The sequence below is a fragment of the Sciurus vulgaris genome (assembly GCF_902686455.1).
Source record: "Sciurus vulgaris genome assembly, chromosome: 15".
NCBI lineage: Eukaryota > Metazoa > Chordata > Mammalia > Rodentia > Sciuridae > Sciurus > Sciurus vulgaris.
The window spans coordinates 36,517,167-36,542,778 of record NC_136476.1 but is presented as its reverse complement, the minus strand read 5'-3'; the positions used below and the strand labels follow the sequence as shown (position 1 = coordinate 36,542,778).

The window sequence follows — 25,612 nt, the reverse complement described above, 5'->3', positions numbered from 1 at the left end:
AAATGAGAATGATGATACAACATATCAAAATCTCTGGGACGCTATGAAAGCAGTACTAAAAGGAAAGTTCATTGCATTGAGCTCATACATTAAAAAAATAAAAAGTCAAAAACTAAATGACCTAACATTACATCTCAAAGCCCTAGGAAAAGAACAGATCAACACCAAAAATAGTAGAAGACAGGAAATAATTAAAATCAGAGCTGAAATCAATGAAATTGAAACAAGAGAAACAATTCAAAAAATTGACAAAACAAAAAGTTGTTTCTTTGAGAAAGGAAAATTGATAAACCCCTAGCCACACTAACAAAGAGGAGAGAGAAAACTCAAATTACTAGAATTTGTGATGAAAAAGGAAAGATCACGACAAACACCATTGAAATACATAATTAGAAGCTACTTTGAAAATCTATACCACAAAAAAATAGAAAATATCGAAGACATTGACAAATTTTAGAGACATATGATCCAAACTGAATCAGGAAGATGTACACAATCTAAACAGATCAATTTCAAGCACCAAAATAGAAGAAGCCATCAAAAGCCTACCAACAAAGAAAAGCCCAGGACCAGGTGGATTCTCATCTGAATTCTACAAGACCTTTGAAGAACTGATACCAATATTCCTAAAAGTATTCCAGGAAATAGAAAAGGAGGGAACCCTTCCAAATTCATTCTATAAGGCTAGTACCATTCTGATACCAAAACCAGACAAAGACACATCAAGGAAAGAAAACTTTAGACCAATATTCCTGATGAAAATAGACGCAAAAATCCTTAACAAAATACTGGTAAACTGCATACAAAAATATATTTGAAAGATAGTGCACCAAGATCAAGTGGGGTTTATCCCAGGGATGCAAAGTTGGTTCAACATCTGGAAATCAATAAATGTAATGCAGCACATCAATAAGCTTTAAGTTAAGAATCACACAATCATTTCAATAGATGCTGAGAAAGGGTTTGATAAAATACAGCACCCCTTCATGCTGAAAACACTAGAAAAAATGGGAATAGTAGGAACATACCTCAACATCGTAAAGGCTATCTATGCTAAGCCCACAGCCAACATCGTTCTTAATGGAGAAAAACTGAAAGCATTCCCTCTAAAAACTGGAACAAGACAGGGATGCCCTCTTTCACCACTTCTATTCAACATCATCCTTGAAACACTTGCCAGTGCAATTAGACAAACCAAAGAAATTAATACAAATAGGAAAAGAAGAACTAAAGCTGTCACTATTTGCTGATGACATGATCCTATATTTAGAAGATCCAAAAAACTCCACTAGAAAACTTCTAGAACTAATAAATGAATTCAGCAAAGTAGCAGGATATAAAATCAATACACATAAATCGAATGGATTTCTATTCATAAGTGATGAATCCTCTGAAAGAGAAATTAGTAAAACCACTCCATTCACAATAGCCTCAAAAAAAAAAAAAAAAATACTTGGGAATTACTACAGCAAAAGAGTTGGAAGACCTCTACAATGAAAACTACAGAGCATTAAAGAAAGAAATTGAAGAAAACCTTCAAAGATGAAAAGATCTCCCATGTTCTTGGGATAGGCAGAATTAACACTGTCAAAATGACCATTCTACCAAAGGTGCTACACGGATTCAATGCAATTCCAATTAAAATCCCAATGACATTCTCATAGAAATAGAGAAAGCAATCATGAACTTCATCTGGAAGAACAAGAGTCCTCCCTCGAATAGCCAAAACAATCCTCAGTAGAAAAAGTGAAACAGGGGGTATCACAATACCAGACATTAAACTATACTACAGAGCAATAGTAACAAAGACAGCATGGTATTGGCACCACAATAGACAGACCAATGGTACAGAAGACACAGAGACAAAAACCAGATAATACAGTTACCTCATACTAGACAAGGGAGCCAAAAGCATATAATGGAGAAAAGATAGCCTGTTCAACAAATGGTGCTGAGAAAACTGGAAATTCATATGCAGTAAAATGAAATTAAACCTCTATCTCTCACCCTGCACAAAACTTGACTCAAAATGGATCAAGGACATAGAAATTAGACCAGAGACCCTGCACCTAATGGAAGACAAAGTAGGCCCAAATCTTCATCATGTTGGCTTAGGATCAGAATTCCTCAACAAGACTCTCAAAGCACAAGAAATCAAAGCAAGAATCAATAAATGAGATGGATTCAAACTATAAAGCTTTTTCTCAGCAAAGGATATAATCAAGAACGTGAAGACAGAGCCTACAGAGTGGGAGAAAATCTTTTCCACACGCACTTCAGATAGAGAACTTATCTCCAAAATTCATGAAGAATTTACAAAACTTTACAGCAGAAATACAAAGAACCCAATAAATGAATGGGCCAAGGAACTGGACGCTTTACAGAAGACGACGTACAGGAAAGTAAAAAATATATGAAAAAGTGTTCAACATCTCTAGTAATTAGAGAAATGCAAATTAAAACAACTCTAAGATTTCATCTTTAGAATGCTATTATCAAGAACACAAACAACAATAGATGTTGGCGTGGATGTGGGGGAAAAGGCACACTTTTACATTGCTGGTGGAGTTGCAAATTGCTGCAGCCACTCTGGAAAGCAGTGTGGAGAATCCTCAGAAAATTTGGAATGGACTCACCTTTTGACACAGTTATCCCACTCCTCAGTTTATACCCAAAGGACTTAAAATCAGCACACTACAGTAACACAGCCACATCAATGTTTATAGCAGCTCAGTTCACAATAGCTAGATTGTGGAACCAACCTAGATGCCCTTCAACAGATGAATGGATAAAGAAACTCTGGTATATATACACAATGGAATATTATTCAGCCATAAAGAATAATATTATTGCATTTGCAAATAAATGGATGGAATTGGAGAATATCATGCTAAGTGAAATAAGCCAATCCCAAAAAAGCAAAGGTCGAATGTTTTCCCTGATAAGTGGAGAATGATATATAATGGGGGCGGGGGGTGGGGAGTAAGTGAAGAATGGAGGAACTTCAGATTATGTAGAAGGAAATGAGAGGGAGGGGGTATGAGAAATAGTGGAATGAGACAGACATCATTACCCTATGTACATGTATGATTACATGAATGGTATGAATCTATATCAGGTACAACCATAGAAACAAAATGATGTACCCCATTTGTGTACAATGAATCAAAATGTAGTCTGTAAAAAAATCAAAAGATAAATTTTTTAAAAAATTTTTAAATTAAGTTAAATTTTAAAAATAAATATAAGAGAGGAAATAAAAATATAAGTAAGGAAACAAAGTAACAACAAAGAAAAATTCATGAAACCAAAAGGTGGTTCTTTGAGAAGATTGATAAAACTAAAAATTTTCCAGATTAATCAGGAAAAAAGAATGAACAAAAGAACCAGTATCAAAAATGAGTCAGGTGAGTTAGGTGATTATATACTCTAATCATATTAAATCAGATAATAAAGGAGCACAAAAACAAAAGAAATATTTAGTAATAAATCCGACAAAAAAATGTGTAGGACTAGACACTGAAACTATTCAATACTGCTTAAAGGACCTAAACAAATAAAGAGCTATATCATATCCATGGGTCATGAAACTTGATATTGTCAAAAGGTCAATTTTCTCAAAATAGATCTATAAATTAAAATGCTCCCAAACAAATCCTTGCATGCATGTTTTAAAACTGTCAAACTGATTGTAAAATTCATATAAGATAACCAAATCTATGCTCTGAAAATGAAGGACAAAGTTGAAAGAATCACATTCCTGAGTTAATGACTTTTTATAAAACTCCAGTACACAAGACAGTATGCTACTGGCAGAGCAATAGACAAATAGTCCATTGGAGTACAACGGAGAACCCAAAAATAGACCCACACATGACAACTGATTTTTGATGAAGGTACATAGACCACATAGTGGAGAAAGGGTAATCTTTTCAAAAAATTGTGCTAGAACAATTGAATATCCATGGGTGAAGAATGAACTGTGACCCATGCATACAAATGAGCTCACCATGACATATAGATAAAATGTAAAACCTAAAACTATAAACTTTCAGGAAAAAATGTCTGTAATCCTGGAGTAGATCAAATGTTTCTTAGAAATGAGCAAATCGCAATCCACCTGAAGTAATTTGATTATTTAATTTAGCAATTTGATTAAATTTAATTTCAAAATTAAAAAGTTCTATAAAATGCTACTAAAAGACACAGCAGAGAAAAATTTTTAAATCATGCATTTCATCAAAGACATAGCCAGAACATATGAAGAATTCTCCAAACTCAATAACAAAAAAAAAAAACACCTATCAATAAAGAACAAAATAATTGAATAGAAATTTTACCAAAGAAGAGTACAGTCATTCACTACATGCATAATGACATTTCAGTCAGTTATGGACTGCTTACGTGATGGTAGTCCCATAAGATTTTATCACTTAGTGATATTGCAACAATCAGAGTTTATGTCAGTACACTTTACCATGTTCAAAAAATGACAAAAATCATGCAATGACACTTTTCTCAGAACATTTATTCACCATTAAGTGATGCATGACTATATATGCATGTAAACCCATGAAAAAAAAGTTCAACATCATTAATCTTGATTGCAAATTAAAACACAGAACAAACTACCACTATAGGTATGGCTGAAATAAAGCACCACACACACCAGGTGTTGGCAAGGATGAGAGGAATTCTAACTGTCATGAGCTGTTAGTAAGAACGTAAATGGTACAATGGTCTCCCTTCATCCTCAGGGAACATGCTCTAAGACACTCAGGGAATGTGTAGAATCTCGGATAGTACCCATGTTTTTTCTTATGCCTACATATGTATGAGAAAGTTTGCTTTATAGATAAGGCACAGTGAAAGATTAACAATAACATGGACAGTTATACTATGATAAAAGTTATCTAAAACTTATAAATTATTTCTCGAATTTCACACTTAATATTTTCAGACCACAGTTGACAGCAGGTAATAGAAAACACAGAAAGTGAAACCATAAGTTGGGGGGACTATAGTACCATCCCTTAAAAACCGAGTTTCTTAAGAAGTTAAGCATACACCCACCATATGATTCAGCCATTAAACTCCTAAGCATTTACCTAATGTAAATAAAAATCAGATCCATACAAACACTTGTACACAATGTTCAAAGCAACTTTATTTGTAATAGCCAAAAACTGGAAAGAAGCACACTGAACACTAATAGGTGAAAGCTGATGTACCATAAATTGTGGAAAATTCATACTGTCTAAGCTCAGGAAAAACAAGCAATGAACTATATTATTGATATATGATACAGCATGGATAATCACAAAATAATTATAGTGAGTGAAAAATCCAAACTAAAAAGGAGGTAGGGGGACTGATTCCATTTACAAAATATTCTAGAAAATGTGAGCTAACTTATAGTAACAATGATTATGTTCCTAATGATGTTAGATGCAAAGATGGATGAGAGGGAGATATCACAAAAGGTTATGAGGAAATTGGGATAACGGTGTCATGGGTGCGTACATACATCAAAACTTAAGTTAAACATTCTAAATGGGTATTTTACCATGTGCCAGATATACCTCAAGATAATAAAAATGAAAATGGTTGCCTCTAGGCATGGTCTCTGAGCTTCAGAAAAAAAGTGGGCCAAGAAGTTGCTTTTACTTTCTAAGCTCTTAATATTTTTTTAATCATGCAGTTACTATTATGGTAAAAATGAAAATAAATGACAACAAAAAGAGGCTAATAAAAGACAAGCAAACCCTCTTCAAGGTCCATTGAAAAAAATCTATCCATAAAGGCACAAATTCTCTTCAGCCATTCTAGAATTATTTACTTCACTACTGAATTCACAGCAAGGATAGTTTTTAGGACACCACTGGAAATGAAAATATTTAGTCTTTATGTTTTGATGAACCATCACTGATATACTACCAAAAGGACACAAATTTCCGCTAAGTAACATTTTTAAGCAATAGTAGATTTGCACTGATGGAGACTCTTAATGGACTGTCTTCATTGTACAGAATATTGTTGCAGTTCGGTTGTAGAAGTCATTAAGTAGTTGACAATGCCTACTAATTATAAACACTAGTTACATCCTTCATGTGGGAGAAATTTGGCTAAGGGGATGAATTGGGTTCAGTTTATGAAATAAAATTAGTAAAATAATCAGTTTTATAAGAACCTAAGGAGTGAGCTGAAAATAACCTAAAGTTAGGAGACTAACTTAGATAGAGCAGAAGGAAAGGGAAGTAATCCCTGAAAGCAGGAAGATAGTAAGAAGAAAGAAATGTTGGGATTTCCAAATAATTTTCATTTGTATTAAAATCGTTCTTTGAACTATTGCTGTCATTCACTTTCACTGGTAGATCTTGATCTCAGACTAACCATCTACTTTGGCTCCAACATATATAAAAGAGAGATCTGGTAATATTTACGTGTACTGAGCACACTGTTTAAAAAAAAAAATGTTTAAAGAACCTTAAATACCAATGTTCAAATCATCTGGCACTGTCTGCTGGTTATAGGATGATTTCTTCTTGATTTGATATTAACTATCCTCAGACTTTTTATCTATTTAATTAAGTGATTATATAATGTCCGAGGTTAAAAAAAGCAGACAATAACTAGTGCTGCAAGATCAGTTGCTCTGACAAACACCGGACCAGGTTATTCCCACCTTACATTCTACCCAACCAGCTACCATTTTTAAATTCTTCCCAGCTCTTTCCTAACCCTTCCCTGACAAGTTTAATCAGGCTCTTCACATGTAGAGAACAGCCCTGAAGAGTGGAACAAGACAGAGTCATTTGGAAGTAGATAATAAATCAGTGCCAACCCACACACAAGCCCCAAATCTGCTTTCATCATCCTCATCCATAAGACATGGTTGAGACCTGGTACAAGAAAGGACAGGTGTGTAATGTTAGGAAAATCAATTTGTTTTGAAGGCCAAAACCTGAAATGACTTGAAGTGATTTGAACAGGCAAAGTGGAAAGCATTTAAAAAAAAAAAAAATATATATATATATACACAGTGTGTAAATATATATATATAAATATTTATATGTCAAAAGTCTAAGAAACTGAATTAATCTCCTTTTTAACATTGTTGCTAGATCCAACATTAGCTGTTATTTTAACAAAATCTCAAGGATAAGGGAGAACTTCTACTCAAGTGCGTATAAAAAAATAAAGCTGAAGTTGTCTTCGTTTGGTTTGAAGTCAACCTGCCTGGTGTTGTTGAAGCTGGCAATACCTTTGAGAATACAGGCCAACACCCTTATTTTACAGATGAGGAAATGGAAGGTTAAGGACCTTGACCAAAATGACACAGCTAGTTAGGGATAGAGCCAGAACTGGAGACTACATGCCAAGACTCCTGAGCCTCTCCTCTGTTCTCCTTTAAGTTTACTTTTGGAGAATGATTCTCCAAAAAGATCACCTGAAGAGCTGTCATTTTTGCACAGCGGTTTTCAACCTAGCTGCATAAGGGAATCACCTGGGACTTTAAAAATCTTGATGCCTGAGCCTCCCCTCTGGCTTCCTAATGTAATTCACAAGGGGCAGTGACCCTAGCACAGGGAGGTCCAGAGCTCCCTTGGGTAATCCTACTGTGCAGCCATGGATGAGAAGTTCTGCCCGGAACAAGGCACGGTGGGAATAAAACCTGCTGTTAATAAAGACAAACTTTTCCTGTCTAAGCAGGTGTTCCCTGCTGAAAATTTCTATCTCTGATTAGGGTAGCCCTTGCCTCTCAGGTCCTAGTCACCTCTGGGTCCTTCTGAATATTCTCTCTTGATCCTCTCTCAGCCTCACCTCAACAATCACAACGACCACTAAAATAGAGAAATAGAGAAGACGAGTTTCAAAACATTAAGTAAAAATGAGGGAAGGAAACCCCCTGATTTGGACAAGTCTCCCTAAGGAAACAGAGGAAAGGGAAGCTATCTGGCAGTAATTCTGGCCAAGAGTAGTTGAGCATTTTCCCAGAATAACCCAAGTAATCCTATGAAAAGCAAATCCATGTCGACCGAATTATGTACAAACTGTCTAAATCATAGGTTTTTAGTAAAAGCTACCTGACTCTAGCAAACAAGCTACGGATACCAAAAGCATCTTGACTCTTGACCCCGCCCCCTTCCCCAAGCAGCTCCCTCCAGTCTTGAACATACCACTAACTGTGAATTAGACACTTTCTCTCGGGGACCCTTTTACCCAGCCTGGAGGCCTGAGCCACCCATTCATAACTCCCCAGTTCCTTGTATGATCCAGTAGAAAACCGTGGGAGGACTTGAAGGTGGTGTGATGGGGATCAACCCTGGTGCGCCCGCCTCAAGTGCTCTCTGCAAGTACCAGAAAGCCCACCTGGTCTGCGATCCGCACACCTTACAATGTGCCCTGACACACAGCCACGGGTGGCTCCAGGGTGACTGTCAGAAGTTCACTGAGTCAGCTGAAGAGCGGAAGTGAGGAGGAGTGTCCCAGCACCCGAGTCTCGCAGGCGCCGCCCTGAGACTCCCCCAGGAGCCAGAAAGGGGGCTCCTCAGATTGTCTGGAAAGGTTGAGGGGTCACGGGCTTCCCGTGAGATGACAACTTTACCGTTCAGCGCTGCCTTCTCTACACGACTAGAAGCAAGACCTGGGTACCGGAGAGAAGCCGGGGCAGGGTCCCAGGACTCAGGGCAGAGACTGACCCCGCCAGCCTGAAGTTTGCCGCTGGGACTCGCCTTAGCTTTGCTCCACCTGTCCCAGCTCCGGTGGCAGCGCAGACGTGGAACTGACCTTCGCGGAAAAGAGCGCGCCCCAAACTGTAACGCTCCCCACAAGAGCACGACCATAAGTCCAGGAAGGACGCTAGAAACGCAGGCTGCCCTACCTGTCCGGCGACATAGAGCAGGCACCAGGTGCCACCGAGGAGGCGGGCTAGGAACCCCGGGCTTCGGGGCGCCTCCCGCCCTGCCATGGTCCCCAGCGGAGACCAAAGGGAGCCTTGAAAGAGACCCCTCCCTGGAAGCTGTAGCCGCCTCCTGCGCCGGCTGCGGGAGCTGCGCGGTTGCAGTGAGCGACCGAGCTCCGGGCGTGCGCAGCGCGAGGCAGCGCTGCGCTCGGGTGGACTGTGCGTCTTCCGAGCAGCGGTGCGGCTGCGGAGCCCGGCAGCTTTCAATGGGAGCGCGTGCGCTGGGGGTGGGGGCGTTATTTGTGAATGTGCCGCTTGTCTTGGCTCGGGATGGTTCGCTTTCCCCCGCCCGCCCGCCCCAGCACCCCCTCCGGCTCCTGCTCCTCCCCTCCAGTGTCAGCCCAGCGAAGGCGGGGAGCCTAGACGCCTAGCCGCCCGGGCAGCAACCGCCGTGCGCGTTTGGGGAAACCAGAGCGGGGCCGCGCTCTAGCTTCTATTTATTTATTCTTTTTAAAGGGAGGATCGCGCCCTGCCCACCTTAGTTTGAGTTTGGAATGCCACCCTGCCGGCCCTCAGTAAAGGAAAATCTCTCCTAGGATGCTAGAACTTTCCAGGGAACGAATCCCTGAGGCCATTCCTTGAGCGCTTTCCCTAGAGCTCAGAGCTCTGCAGACTTGCTGTCTTGGGAGCTGTGCGAGACCCTCCAGGGGGTCAGGGACGTTGATTAAGAAATTCACAGCCCCGTATAATGGGATGGAACTGAACGTTTTAATGTGTTTGTCCGTGGGGACCTGTCTTCAGGGCGCTCATAGGGATTCTTGGATGTAGTTGATTTGTTTTGCAACTTGGGTTTGGAAGGAGCTGCGCTCGCGAGCGAAGGCAACCCACCACAGCTGGGTAGGGACACAAAAAGCGGTGCCCTGAGCAGCAGGGAGCCCAAGAAATGGGTTCAGTGAAACTGACCTCGCCGGTTGTCTTTCTATCCCCGGGCTACCGGGGGGCAAGATAGGGCGCCCCTTCTCTGATTTGGACCTCACTTTTATTACACTTGAGGCTTTCAAACCTTCTATGTAACAGAAAATAAACATCGGGCTCTGTTGCAGTTGTCATCGGGACCCAGGCTTATTTTTTTCCTCAAAACTTAGCACTCCATAGTCAGCCTCCCAAAGCATCTTTATAAGAAAGCAAATCCCCCACCCTCCTTCCAACCGTCTTCCAGGCCACTCCACCCCTCTTCAACTTTGGCAGTAAAGCTAGAAGAGGCGGGGAGCTGGCCCCACTTCAGTAAACTAGCAGGATAAGGAGAGTCAGCCTCGCGCTCGTGAAATCACTTCTGTGAAGTTCCCACGTGCGCTCCTTGGGATGAGCCCAGCATGAAATTAAGACGCCATCACATACTCCTTAGCAACCATTCACTCAATCCACATACTCCTAGAAACCTACTGCAGGCCAGGCGCTATGCTTGCAGCCCACCAGCAACTGAGACCACGTTTGCCCATTCTAATTGGGTAAACAGACCAGACACAAACTGTCTTCTGACAGAATAAGGGGCAAAGTCAGGACAGAAGAGATATAGGAAATGAATGTTACTGGAGCCAGCATGGAATTTTGCACTTTATATGGCAAAGGAGGCTGCTTTTCAGAATATTCACTTATTTACTCATACTATACACATTTATTGCGTTCCCAATATGTGGAAAAAAAAAAAAAAAGAAGTGAAAAAACAGTCTACTTTTGAGCTATCTCAGAAAAAGTTCAAAGGTCAAAACTTCTAGAGATTTGTTAGGGGGTTTTAGACTAGAATTTCAGTTTTAATTGAAGAGGAAAGGGTAAGCTATTAATATTAAATAAATATTATTAAATAATTTTTTTAAAAAAATGAATAACAGCAACAGCAAAACACCAAACACACACACACACGCACAAAGAACAAAGGTTACAGAAGCTAGAATCAGGAAAGAATTCCTATGGAGGATTGCAAATGTCTTGCTAAGATGATTGAGCCAGGTTCTGCAGAAAAGGGCAAGGCTGCGGAGATGGGCCTAATATGTTCTGTGGGGAATACCTACAGCACCAGTCCGGAAGAAAGAAGGAATTAAAGTACCAGTGATCAGTGCTAGCCAACATTAACTGGATGAAATCTTTAAAGGACACTCAAGATAGATGTAGGTGATCCCACCTTGACATACAAGAGCACTAAAGCTCAATGGCTATGGAGCTGCTAGGACTGGAGCCAGGCCCCAGAGGGGAGAGCAACAATAGAATTTCAGTTTGGGGAGGGAGCTCTAGCCCAACCACATACGCTAAACCCCAAAGAATTTGGTCACCTAACCCAATAGCCACACTCTTATTTTTAAATGGTTGAAGAGACTAAGACCCCCCAAAATTAAGTGAAGTGTCTAATGTCTCTCTTAGGAGGCAGATGAATTGGTTCCTACCTCAATGGGGTTAGGGAAGAGTGAGCTTTTTCTAGTCTTTCAATAATGAGACGGTAGAAGACAACAAAAATTTAAAGTTAATTAATAGGGCAGTTAAGTATAGAACTTAAAAAGAGTAGAAAGTCTATAAGGAGGAAGATCATCCAAGAATATGCTGCCATAAATTGTCCATGAGAAGGTAAAGACTTCTAGTGCTGGAAAGCCAGCTGGATAGTGGAGAAGGGTGTTGGGAATGCCCAGCAGGAGAAGGAAAGCATTGTTTGTGCTCATATAGTTTGAAGAGATAGCATCTCTCCAGAATATCTCCATGCCAGTGATCCAACTCCACATCCTAGTATTAAACCCAGACTCAAATGTGGGCAAATAGGGCAATTTTGTTGGTTGTTTGGTTTTTGCTCTACAATCTGTAGGTATTTTAAATCCTGTAATCAATATACATCATCCATAGTTAATGACTGAATGATAAGGAAGTGTTCTCATTATCCACTGAATAGCAAGTTCCCTTGACAAAATGTAAGAAGTCTACTTTAAAGCAGATGCTTCACTTAACAGTGTAATAATCTCGCGGTGACACAAGGACTAAGAAATGCCACATTACTCAAGTCTTGGGATCCAAATGGGGTATTGGAAGCAATATCAAACTGATGGCTCTTGTCTCACCCCAGTGCTTATCTTACCACGGCCTCTGCTCTCGACCCCAAGACCTTCTGAGACTTGCAGCAGGAGAGGGGTTTGGCCACCACAAACTGATCTTTGAAAAAAAAAAATGGTTTCATTGGAAAATGGCAGTGCATGATGCTCAAGCTGCCTCTAACTCCCTCTGATGAGCTCAGTGGTCCTTCTACTCTCTCTATGTTCCAGTCCAAACCCCACCCCACCCCTCCCTCACTTTTCTCCTTATCTCTTTTTATCCAGTATTTTCCCCCAGACCCCATCATTTCAATAACACTGTTTTCAATACCTACACTTTTAGCCCTTTGGTTCTCCCTTCACACCTCAACTCAATATGAACCCAGATACCTGCTTCGTTGGCACCTGCCCTCCAGGAGCAAGCACTGCAGGATAAAGCCACAGGACAGGACAGCTAAGCATCACCAAAACATCATCTTCACCACCCTCCAGTGGGATGCCCAACACTGCCCAACAATCCTGCATTTCTGCATCCCCTCCCTCTCACATCATCCACCCATGTTCCCCAAACCTTCTTCACTTTCTCCAAACCTCCAACTCTTCCTTTGCCCTTCCAATTTTCAGACACAGAGCTCCAGCTGTTCAGAGAAAACCAAATCTGTTGAACGGGAACAATTTCTACTTCTATGTTTTCTTATCATCCCACCCTTCCGCTGCCTCGTCCAGTGAGTACAATGAAGACTCAGCTCTCAAATGAAGTTTTAAGGTCTTTATTTTTATGGGAGAGCTTCTGAGCCGAGTGCCTGGTTCCTGTTCCTCCTCCCCCTCCCCCTCCCCCTCCCCCTCCCCCTCCTTCTCCTCCTTCTCCTCCTTCTCCTCCTTCTCCTCCTCCCGCAGCTCTCTCTCTCCTTCTTTTCTCTCGTGCAGCTGCCACTTCTCTCTTCTTCCTCTCTCCCGCACCGCGGCCGCCTCTCCTCTTCTCTCGCCCCGCAGCTGCCTGCCCTCCTTGCCTTGCTTGCTCCCCCCGCCGCGCAAAGTACGCAGCTTTATGGGAGATAACAGCCAATCACCTTAACGGGTCAGGCGTTTGGCTCGTGGAGACTTAATGGTGGGTAATGAGGACATGTACTGATCACGAGCTAAGCACAGACGCGGAGGAGATCAGTCAGCCAATAGAAAGCACTTGCAGCTGGGCTTCTCGGCGCCATCTTAGGGTGAGGCCAGCCACCACTGCGGGCCCTACAGGGCAGCGGCCTCCAACATTCTGCTAAGTGTTGTCTTTCTCCAGCATTCTGGATCTAATCCCCTCTAACCTTCAACTCTTAAAGAAGTGTTCTTCAGGTTTTCCCTTCCATGCACGGTCTATTCAACAGCTTCCTATAAACCAATGCTGCCTAGATCAGGGGGATCGGCAGGCAAAGACAATGCCTTCAAAGCTCATGTCCCTGAACAGCCAAAAGAAGAGAGGGGAGAAAAAAGCCATGATCAGCCGTGCCCCATGATGTGCGATGACAAGGAGGAAGAGGACTGAGCAATGTGGTGTGACAGCATGGAGGTCAGGATGACCAGAACAAGTTCTGTTTGTGTAGAGTTTTGATAGTCAAATTCTGACTGGAGTGGACTGAGGATTAAATGGGAAGAAAAGAGGGAAACAGGGAGTAAAGTCAAACTTTCAAGAAATGTGTTTGTGGTGGGAAGGTGTACATTCATTGAAGGAAGGTTAATTTCTCTGTGTATTTTTATACAGGGGGAGGCTTGAATATGTTTGAATATTGACAGGTAAGATTCAGTTTACAGGAAGTTGTAGAAACTCCCAATAAAAATCCATAGTCTTACATGTAGCTCTTTAATAGATAATACAATGTAACAACAACCCTCCCTTCTGAAAAATATCATGAAGTTTGTTCTAGAATCAGTTATGCTCCTTATCAATTCCTCAGTGTCCCTGATGAGGAGAAAACAAGAAAAACATAACTTTTATATTCAGAAAGTTCTCCACGATACGCATTATTCTTTTTACTAAATACTTAGAGGCACAGGAAGGAAAAAGAGCCAGAGTCTGTTACCCAAAATTAAGATTGAATTATTTCTAGTGAGTATATCATTTTATATTATCATTTTCTATTACAAGATGTTCAGTGAGAAAGGAATTTTCTGATAACTGGTTCGAATCCTGCTTTATTCCCCTATTGGTCTTTAACTAGCTAGAAATGCCCTTCTTGTCAGCCTTTATTTGCCTCAGTAGACAAGCAAAACACAGAGCAAAGCTATTCAATGAAGCAAAATGTTCATTTTTGACAAGCTGAATGTCACATACTTCGTTCAAAGAAAATATACATACCTGAGTTATACAGTTAAAAGTCTCCTCCCTTGAGCAAAGCTGTTTCAACAAGATCCCAGTCCATAGAGACATGTGGCTTCAACTATTACAAACTGTTAAATTATGTACATAATAAAAAAATGATAGGTAGTATGTTTATATCTCACAGATATGACTCAAAACCATATTTCAAGAAAGTAAACACCAGAAACCAGCAGTTTTACTTACTTTCTGCGCCAATTTAATCTCTGATCTAATTCTGCCATTTATACAAACATACAGATTTTTCTTTAGCCTTAGCTACTGTATTTCTGGATTTATAAATTGGAAGCATATAAATTAGCTAATATTAGATAAACACAGTTACATGAATTAACATTCAGATCACAGTATTCTAAGCTACCTTTGCTTCCTTCTAAGGGAAAACAGTATCTCCTGACCTTATCAGTAGACTTATCTTTCTATTCTCTAACACTGAGTTCCTGAGAAATATTTGAGCTCACTGCGATTTCCTGGCACCCATCTAAGCGCATGGATGATAGTGTGTTAGTAATGCACATACTTAATCTCTTCATGTTGGCTTGCAGGAGTCTCAAGTATAAAATGTGACAGCATTTGTTTTTCTTACCACATAAAAAATGACATCACAAACTGTTAAGAGGTTAAACCATATATTATGCCTTCATTTTAGAGTCACTGTTCGCGTCATATGACTGCCCAGCAGGGACTGAATCTAACACACTTAACATTCCTGAGTCTAATAATATATATAAACTTCTCTGGGTGAGGCCCATTGGGTGGGGTTTTATCACAGAAAATCTTATATAATAATAACCTTTTTGAAAAATTGTCATTCTTTCTTCACACGTTAAGGGGTTTGTGCAAATAATATAGCAAAAGGCAACAGAGATAATGAAGGACTCAAATTACATTTAGAACAGACGTATTAATTCTGTTCACCTTCTCTGAAGACCTCAGAAACTTTTACCTGAACTTGGCTCCAATTTTTTCTTAATTCAGTTTGTCTGTCAACAACAATTCGGTTTCTGTTTTCTATTTAGCCATTCTGAAAAAATATGTTTAAAAGTAGAAAGTATGATCCCTGTTGTTTCAAAACACATAATTTTCACAAATTACATTTATGAAAGAAATTTATATCTCCAAAATACTTGTGCTCTATTATTGTATAAGCCCTTCGAGAGCACAGTCTCCTATTGCAGTCATTTTTGTATCAGTACCTACCACGTAGTGTGTACTAAATAAATGTTTGATAAAGGACGCTGAACATTTGTTCTAATGCAAAGCACATTGATGAGCTCTAGTGAGAATGAGACGGATTCTGTATTTATGCCTAGCTTCCTAAAAGTGATATAGGAATAGTTTGATGATCAGAGTCCTTCTCTAAAAAAGTAATGTGGTAGACTCTAAGCTAAAATCTAAACTATTATACAGAAAGTGCTAAGTAGGTAAATCTCAGTTAATTCAACATGTATCATAGGGGATCTCACATAAGAGAATGCTGTTTGGAAATCTGGTGCTTTTGTGTTGGGGTATATTTTGCTTCCTTACAGCATCTCGTACAGCCGCAGTTTATGTTCTCTCTGCTCCCAAGCATTCTAGGAAGTTAGTGGATGAACTGCCGTACTTACTCCAAACTCAGCACCTGAAGTTCCTTGACTGCGTTTCCAAGCATCCAGAATAACTCCCGAGATCTGAATTTCCATGGCTTATAAAAACACCTTAGCAAATACAATCAAAGCAAATACCCATCCTCTAAGCAACACTCCACTAATCAGTTATCATCAGTAACTGGATAAGAAGAATTCCTGTTTATTATAATCACCTTTTGCTTGTTATTTTAAATCAGTGCCCAAACAAAAGGAAAATGACTAAGTCATCAGCCTCAGTTTCTCTAGAGGCATCTATAGAAAGCAGTGGCATATACTATACTGCTTTCGGTGTTTCTTTGTGTGTTTGTTGTTTGTTTTTGAAATATCAACTTGTATATATGAACACGTTTTTTAAATTTTTTTGTTGTTGTAGATGGACACAATACCTTTATTTTATTTATTCATTTATATGTTATGCTGAGGATCAAACCTAGTGCCTCACACATGCTAGGCAAGTGCTCTACCACTGAGCCACAACCCCAGCCCCTGGATATTGTTTTGTTAGAAAAGTTAGAACTTCAACACTGAGTCACTATGTTGTATTGGAAAATTGTACAATGAGAATGAAGACATGAGAACACTAGGTTTGTTTATTTGGTTTCTTCACATGAACAACTTAAAACAATTTCTCGTGGAATCAGAATTGAAACAAACTGTGATATGAGGCATAATATGAAAGCATTTGTTACTTTTGAGCCCCAATTAATGACTAATCTATTTTTACTTATTCTATTGTTATATGTATCCTTATATGTGTCCTTCCTATTCAAAGACGTAGCTACAGATGATCTCTCATCCACAAAGAATGTGAACATAGAATTTGGAGCTTAACTTACAGTTTTTCCTAAATGGATGCAACAGAGCATTTAAAAAAACAACAACGAAAACAAAATACTGGAAAGAAAATGAAATTCAGAAAAATCAGCAAAATTTTCGGCAATGATAAATATGGTCATGTTTTAGAAGATATTATTGATCTTTACAAAATTAAATGAACTAAAACATGAAAGATGCTTTGTAAATTGTGAAGCACTATTTAAAACACTTTTATTCATTATTTAGTAATACACTGATATACTCCTGAAGAATTCAAGGCAGCTATTAAAAATACATTTAAAAATGTACATCAAGATATTTATTAGAAGTAGGTGAGAATATTAACATTCTCTGGTAGTAAGGGTCAAATGTGGGAAAATTATTTCCCACAAATACTTCAAGTTATTTGCTTTTTGATAGCATTTGAATGTTGTTACTTAGAGCATGAATTGACTTCAAAATTACATAAAGCAATGAAGATATTCCATTTTGGAAAAAAAAGTTGGATGAGAAAGGAACTAGGATTAAAGGAACCTTAAATCTGAACCAGGGATGAATTTAATACAAATATACATCCCATACAGCTACATATTTGGCTCTTAATTTTCAAAGAGTCATGAAACCTGATAAAATGCAATGCCCAGAGTGAGGGGAAAATCAGACTAGTTACATCCACAAGACATTATGAACCTTGACAAAATTCAGAAAAACTTCAGAGTTGTCTTTTTATCTTATCTCACATAGGCTTTATCATAGTTTTCCACAGAAGATGATGCAGTTAATTAACAAAGGAAACCATAATTGTCATTCACTAGTGTCTACCACTTGTAAGCAAAATTTCCAGAACAGGTATTTTCCCCTTTAAATTGCGCATTTAAAATCAAAGGAAAGACAAGACATGAAGGGGAACACAGAAGAAAATTCAGAATTGAAGCTGGGAGAAGTGTGCCAACAGGAATTGCCAATTGTTACCTGGATTAAGATCCAGGTGATGGAGAGAGAAGGGCCTCTTCCCAGCCTCATCTGGGATTTCCACCAGGCTCTGCTTGCGGTAGGGGGGGATCCCACAGCTGGCCTGAATCAGCTAAGGATTAGGAATGGGTAATAGTAAGAGCTATTGACAGAAAAATTCCCAAATCTCAATAGCCTAAAATAATAGCTGTTTAAGGTAAATAGGTAAACTTTGGCTGACAGCCTGGTGACTGAAAATAAGTGAAAAATGCTTTTTAAAAAGTCTAGGGAATGTCAGAAAACTGAATGTTTCCAATTAGAACAATTTGGAGTTGAAAGATGGAAATGCTCATAAAATAGTAACAGTCCAATGGAGATTCTCCAAGAATTCTCATTTCTTCCCCACAAGAGTAGGTTAGAAATCTTCCCAGGTAACTTGTACTGAACTTGTACTTCCCCTCTCAGGCCACCCATAATACAGTGACTGTCACACACTATTATGTAATTGCTTGCTTCCTTGTGTCCCAACTAGGCAGTAAGCTGCGTGACAGCAAGAATTGCATCTTCTCACCCTCATATTCCAGAGCTCAGAACAGTGCCTGGTACACAATAGACTCTGACTTATATGGACTGAAGGAAGAGATGACAGGAAAGAGGAAAGGGAAAGAAATGAAGAAAGGAAAAGCACAGGGACTCAGAAAGTCATTAAACTTGAGAAGACTGGCTATAATCTTTTCCTTTATGAGAAAGCATATTAATTGGAAAACAAAACCACAGAAATGATGCACATTTTTAAATATCTTTATGCTAGTGAGAAAAAAATAAAGAAAAAGTAGCCTAGATTACTGTTTATTATGTGCCATTATGTGAAATAAATTTAAAACACAGGGAAAGCACATAGAATGAACCTACCAATCTTTGTTTATTTAATTATAATATGTAAAAACTTCACTCTGGGAGTGAATGTGATGTATGCTTAATTCTATCCACCTTTGAAAGTGTAAAAAAAAAAAAAAAAAAAAAAAAAGCAATTTGTGAGCAAACACACAGAGCAAACAGAACCTCCTGAAATCCTTTTGCCTCAGATACTGCTACTTAGAGCACATGAATGTATTTATCAACTACATGTGCAAATTATGGTGTTGGCTGTGCAAACAGGGCATATTACTTTAGTCACTGATGGAAGCTTTTTACATTTGGAATCTTTTCAAAGTCTGAAAGAGTCTTATCAGAGATTATAAAGCTCTTTACTAACAATCATCAGAAGTGAATTGTAGACTTGAGTAAATAAGGTATGAGGTTTATAGGAGTACCTTATAAAAGGATAAGAGTTGTGAATTATTTTAGGAATTTGCTCATTTATGCAACCTTTGCACTTTCCTAAATATTTCCACATATATTTCATTTTAACAGGAGTCAGTTCTCCATTTCATCTCAGTGCTTAATATCTCAAATGAAATCAATACACAAACTGAGCAAAAGTTCCAAAGAAAAGCTTATTAATCATAACCCACATCATGCATATTCAAAACTCTGGTCCTTATTGACTTTTCCAATTTGGCAACTGTATATTTTTTATTTCACTTAATCACCATATTCTTCAATTTTATTTCTTGTCATTGTTGTTCTAATTTTATAACAAATAGCTCACATTTCCAATTATTTTCTTAGTCCCATTTCAATAAACTGATTTTTCTCTTGTGAGTTTTTGTGCCTTTGAAACTTTAGCACCCAAAGACAAATTCTAATTTGATCTCAACTGTGATGTTGACTTGAATATCCATTTGATGGTTTGATTATCAATGGCATTGGCTTCTCTTCTGTGTTCTGATGAAAAGTCCTTTCTGTCAGAGTGTGGGGATTTGGGAAAATATTGGAACCAATAGTTGAGGTCAGAGTTCTTAATTGTCCTTAGATCATCTACATCAGAATCACCTATTCTGCTCGTGAAAAGTACATATTCCCACTAAATATCTAAAAATTCCACTGTGTGTGTATGTGTGTGTGAGAGACAGAGAGAGAGAGAAACAGAATGTGTGTGTGTGTTAACAACATCTAAGCATCTTCCCTTCTCTGTTTTAATACTTTTGAAATAAAAGGGATAAAAATCTGGATAAAAATGAGTTAGTTATGTGATCAATATAAATCATAGATTCTTCTATACTTCTCAAAATATTTCAATCCAACATGAATTCTCCCAAAAGAGAATAGGGTCCACTGTTTTGGATTCCAGTGAATGACAGGGAAGTTTAGGTCTTCCCTCATGTCCTTTGCATTCCCCTAGGCTATCAGAAAGGAATCTGAAATGGACTTTCCAGGAAGAGGGTGTGGAATCTGAAATCTTATTTCCTTCCAAGATCAGGGTGGCTGCCCAGAGGAAATCCCTCACTTTGGGGAATTACATTCCATTTGCTAGATATTTAGAAAACATCAGAGTTGACTAGTAAGATGGAGAGTTAGAGAGCAAATGAAGAGGATCTGAACCATGAAAGATTTCAGCTAGAGGTTTGGGCCCAGTGCCTGGCTTGAAAGGCAAATGTTTTATTACTTGGCAGGATTCCCATTACATGTCACTCCTGATAGCGTGTATTTCCTAGTGCTCTGTACACCAATCTACAAGGCCTCACATTCCTTTCTCCCATTCAAGGACTAAAGAAGACTCTTACAGGTACTGGGAAAGTTCTCTCCCTCTATCTAGGAAGGACTAGAAAATGTTAAGGATCAACTGAGAGATCCTCTATGAATTTTTTGTGGGTTCCTACTGATTTTCCAGTTGAAAATGTTTTAAAAATCCCTCACAGTCAAATACTCAGTCCAAGTGATAGTTTTACCACTTCTGTTATATGTATAAAACAGAGATGATAAATACTGATAGCCTCAAGGGTCAGGCAGATAAATAGGCAAATAAGTCAAGAGTAAGATGGTAACCATAGTGCCACTACACTATGACAAAGTGGAGAATCAATGTCCACCTGGAAGGAACTTTTAAAAAATTGTACCAAACAAAAATAGCAGGTTTTGAATACGCTGACATAGGACCCTGTAAAGGGTTAGGAGCAATGTACTTCACACTACTTAATACTTCAATCCATGAATGTACCATAACTATATAACCGATTTCCTATTCTAGGATTGTTATTTCCAAAACTTTTAGTTTCTTTTCCACAATAAACAAGCCTGTGATAAGGGCCTGACAGCTAAATCTTTTTCCAAATCCTTTTGTCTTCAAAGTTATAAATTTCTTTCAAAGAGTTCTCTACTTCATTCGTTTTTGTTTCCCCTACTACACAGGCACACTCTCTTATTACACATCTCAAAGCATTATTTCCCTTGTTTACATGCGTGTGTCTGTTAACTCAAGTGTGAATCCCTTGAGGGATGAAAGAAGAGGGTTTCCAGGACCGTGGAAAACCCTGAGCTGACAGGGAGTCTGACATGCGTGGGCAGCCCATGAATAGTCACTTTAAGGAAAAATGAATGAATGACCGTGAAGCAGGAGAAGAATTAGCAGGGAGCCCTGATAGCCTACTTTGTTAGTTAAGACTTGGCCTTTTATAACAGAGCAAATGGGTCATCAGCTCAAGAATGCTTTCAAAGGAGCTTCTAGAGGAGCTGCTAGGGTTGCGTGGAAGCCAGTAGAAGCGGTCACCTGTATGGGGATAAAGTCTTGCATCACTACAAGAGCACAGGGGCAGTTCAGCAATGGAAACTGCCTGCTAACTTGCCCAACTGTGCAAATTTTAATTTGAAAACTGATCATTTTTACATAATTTAAAAGTAAATGCCATAAGGAAGCCATCTAGGACCCCTGTGAAAAATAGGGGCATAAAGAAGTTACGTCTCATAAAAGATGGTAACAAAAGCCTGGGGTGCCTGTTCTGTTCTGCTTGGGTACGGACACTTTTTTTTAAATGTGAAGTTCAGTGAATTATGCCATCATAAACCTAGCAATATTCAAAGAGTCTATTGACCTGGATTCTGTTACCAAGTTCCTACTTGAACTTTTTTTGTGACATTTAAAAAATTCTTCAGCTTTTTACTTGCATCTGGGTCTTTATGGGTCAAGTGGAATCACATCTACCCCCTTACAGGAGTGTCAAGATTAGTGAGAAAATAATAGTGACACACAGAGGTTCTCAGGCATTTGAATCCAGTGAATTCCATTTGAACACTATGGATTACTACTACTGTATCTCATCATATGTGAACATATTTAAAGTGATCATTAACCTACATGGTAACCTATAGCCAAAATAAGAGGCACAGGGCATATCTTATTACAAATAGCAGAGAAGAATGAAAAATAGCTCTTTATTCATCCATGAAATGTGTGGGAACTAGAAGGCGATGAGGAGGATCACTAGTAATCTCCTGTCATTCTGTTTGTGAACATTTCCCTGTAGCTGTTAGTTCCTGAAAGTCTGGGTTGCTTTCATCTCTCCAAGAGTAACTGCAATTTTGTGGTGCGAGAGCAATCTAGAATGTTCTTAGATGCCTGCAGTCCTTTAACCACTTTGTTAACTAAAGCTTTGATTATTTGAACTGAATCATTTTTGGTCAGTGTAAATTTTTTTTTTTTTTATCTTAAAAACATTATTCTGTGACTGAATAAAATCCAGGAATTGTTTATAAGTCACGGGTACAACATTGACATCCAAAAAATAAATATTTTTTATAACTTTCAATCAACCAGAACTAAACTCACCTTCATGAGAAACAGATCATGATTTCTATCCACGTGTACCATGCAAGCGCCAGAATTCACTGAGAATAGAGACATGCAAAGTAATAGTCATACAGCTATGACATTCTGAAAGGAATAAAAATCATAGTTATTTAGTAATTCCTTCAGGATTAGCATTAACAGTAATCTGGGCAGGAGTCTTTAATACCCAAATAGTTGGCTCTCTGAAGTTTTCAAACGAAAGAGAGCTTTGTGCTTCAGGCAGATTTATAGCCATTCCCTGGGCATTAGGACCAAAATTCCTGTTCAAATATTTATGTGTCATTTTATCAGATCAGATTTTTAATTCACAGCATACTTCCACACTTGACTAGAGTTCAAAATAGACCCTTTTGAGTAAACAGTAAATATTTTCATATCTAAAAATTTGAAAAATCACTACATTATGTTTCCTTTTCTCTGAGGATAATTTAGAAAGAAGTTGAACTTGATTTACTTGATTAAACCATTCTAAACTAGAATAAGCATTTCTTTCAGAAATTAAGTGATATTTACATTGTTTAAAAAGTCTCAGGTGGGCTGGGGGTGTAGTTCAGTGGTAGAGTAATTGCTGGTATGCATGAGACCCTGGGTTCCATCCCCAGCACTGCAAAAAAAGAAAAAAGAAGTCTCGATTTGGCAAGGAGATGACATATTAAGGAAAAAAGGAATAAGTGCACTACTTCAGCTGACATGATTTTGAAAGAGTAAAAACATAAGAAATATATGAAAAGTAGCATACCTCAGGCTTTCTCCATCACCAATGGGCCATGTTTTTATAGCACAGGGGGCTAACTCACTGTTGACTGGTGGAGCCCACTTACTCAGTGTTTGTAAAGATGAGAAGGAAGAAGGGGGATAGAGCTATCTCTGCATATCAACTGGTCATTGTAAACCTGAAAATTTGGTCTTAAAAACTGATACATCTTGGATCACTTAAGTCTTTTGTATACCCTGGAAAACTTTCCAACGTATCAAACTTCACTGCAATGGCATCTAGTTGTTGTGCTGAAATTTTGAACTTGTGTTCCATACAGATATCTAAAATATGAGATGAACTCTAAACAACTCTACTTCCCATGTCACATAGACTTTGGATAGTTTCTAGTTCTGTTTACTAGTTGATGAGTAAGACTGTACTTGATCGAGGACAGGGACTCATCATAGCTCCATTTTTATGTCTGTCTTGATCAGGCTAGAATTTACATTTCAGCATTTGGATTACTGAAATCACCTCTCCCAGCCAAATATATATATATATGTCATGAGAACAACATTATGTCTTAGAGTTCAACCCCCATAACCTTACGTCAGCAAAAATTGCATCAGCGATACCATTAGTATTATTTCAATAGCATTAAACTTCTCTAAACATCATGTAATTTGATAGCACAAACATTTCCCAATTCAGTACAGTATGATCTCTTAATTCCTGTCTTAAACTAGTATCCTGTTCAGGACTTTTTTGAATAGACAGAGTTCACCATTCTTCTTCTAGTGTAAACTTATCAAATATTTCTCTGTGCTCTTAATTCAATACAGACTATTTAAGTGCCTGCTTGCTTATGTCAGAGACTGGTCTCAGGCCTGAGGACTGAGTGATGATTAATTGCCAAGTCCTTTCCCTGATGGAACTTGTATGTCCGCACTGGAGATAGGCAACAAACAAATAACAGAGAGAGAACACGATACCAACAATACCAGGATTATAAAAAGCAGCGGAGGGCTGGGGATGTGGCTCAGTGGTTGGTAGAGAGCCTAGCAAGTGTGAGGCACTGGGTTCAATTCTCAGCAACATGTGTAATTAGTAAAATAAGGGTCCATTGACAACTAAAAATATACTTAAAAAAAAATTGCAGACAAATGGGCAGAGCTGGAGGGAGAGCGAGATTTGCTTTTTTCCATAAGGCAAACAGGGAAATGAAATGGTTGAGGTAACATTTGAGAAGAAACCTTCATGAAGTGAGGAAAGAAAACATGAAAGATGTGGTATGGAATGTTCCGGGCAAAGGAAAAACAAATACAAACATCCTGGAATGCAACCTTGCTCGGTAATAGTATTAAGAGGTGATGGTGCCATCTAAGGCTCTGCCATTATCAAGGGAGCAGTTCTTAAAAACGGTGAATTTGACCTTTTCATCCTCATTCTCTCTCTCTTTCAGCTCTTCTTTTCCTCTGTCATATTTGAAAGAACTTTCTTCCCCTCTCAAATATGAAGCAAAGATTGGGGCCCTCACTAGACCCCAGATCTCAGACCGGCTGATATCTTGATTGTGGACTTCCTAACCTTCGGAATGGTGAGGAATATATTTCCATGATTCATAAATCACCATGTCTGGTATTCTGTTACAGTAGCATGGAAGAGAGTAAGACACCAGGGACCAAGTCATCTGGAGCCCCGAGGCCATGGTAAGCAGTCCAGATTTTACTGAGTGCCATGAGAAGTCATTGTGAATTCTGGGAAAAGTGGTCTGGCCTGATTTACATTAAAAAGCTCGCTGTTGACTACAGGAAGGAGGGTCACCTGCATGGACTGGGGAGAACAGTTAGGAGTCTACTTAGTCCAACCACAAGATGGAGATGGCTTGGGCTAGGTGGCAGCAGGGGAGGTGGGGAAAAGTGACTAGATGCAGGGTATATTTTGATGACAGAGTCTACAAGATTTACGGATGAATTGTCTGAAGGGTCAGAGGGAAGGAGATGTACCAACGATAATTCTAGTTCTTAGGTTCAAGTGACTTAAAGGAAAAACAGAAAACAGATTAACAGACACAGATTAAGACTCCTTTATGAATATGTAAAGTGTGAGATTACTATCTTAGACACTGACGTGGAGAAGTAAACTTGGCAGCTGGTGTATGTGTTTTCTATTGCTGTGTAACAAATTCCCACAAACGTAACAGTCCAAAACAGCACCTGCTTATTATCTCACAGATTCTGTAAGTTGGAGGTCGAGGCATGGGATGGCTGGGTCATTTGCTTAGGGTCTCACCAGGCAGAAGTCAAGGTGTCAGCCAGGGCTGTGATTTTTATCTCAGGCTTGGGATCCTCTTCCAGACTCATAGTTGCTGGCAGAATTCATTTCCTTGCAGCTGTGTGACTGTGGTCCCCATTTTCTTTCTGGCTGTCATACAGGAATTGCTCTTGGCTCTGAGAGGC

At 39.0% G+C, this 25,612-nt stretch overlaps 1 protein-coding gene across 1 annotated transcript in view; it reads right to left on the bottom strand.

The window, feature by feature from the left end:
• Positions 1–22,477, bottom strand: part of LOC306644949 (uncharacterized protein) — a gene marked incomplete at both ends in the record, with an annotated part of 463,174 nt that extends 440,697 nt beyond the window's left edge. The window contains 3 exons of the mRNA XM_079112180.1: positions 8,885–9,186; positions 17,752–17,863; positions 22,436–22,477. Of these exons, the coding sequence (XP_078968306.1) occupies positions 8,885–9,186; positions 17,752–17,863; positions 22,436–22,477 (456 nt within the window). The remainder of the gene's footprint in view (positions 1–8,884; positions 9,187–17,751; positions 17,864–22,435) is intronic.
• Positions 22,478–25,612: the final 3,135 nt, after the last annotated feature.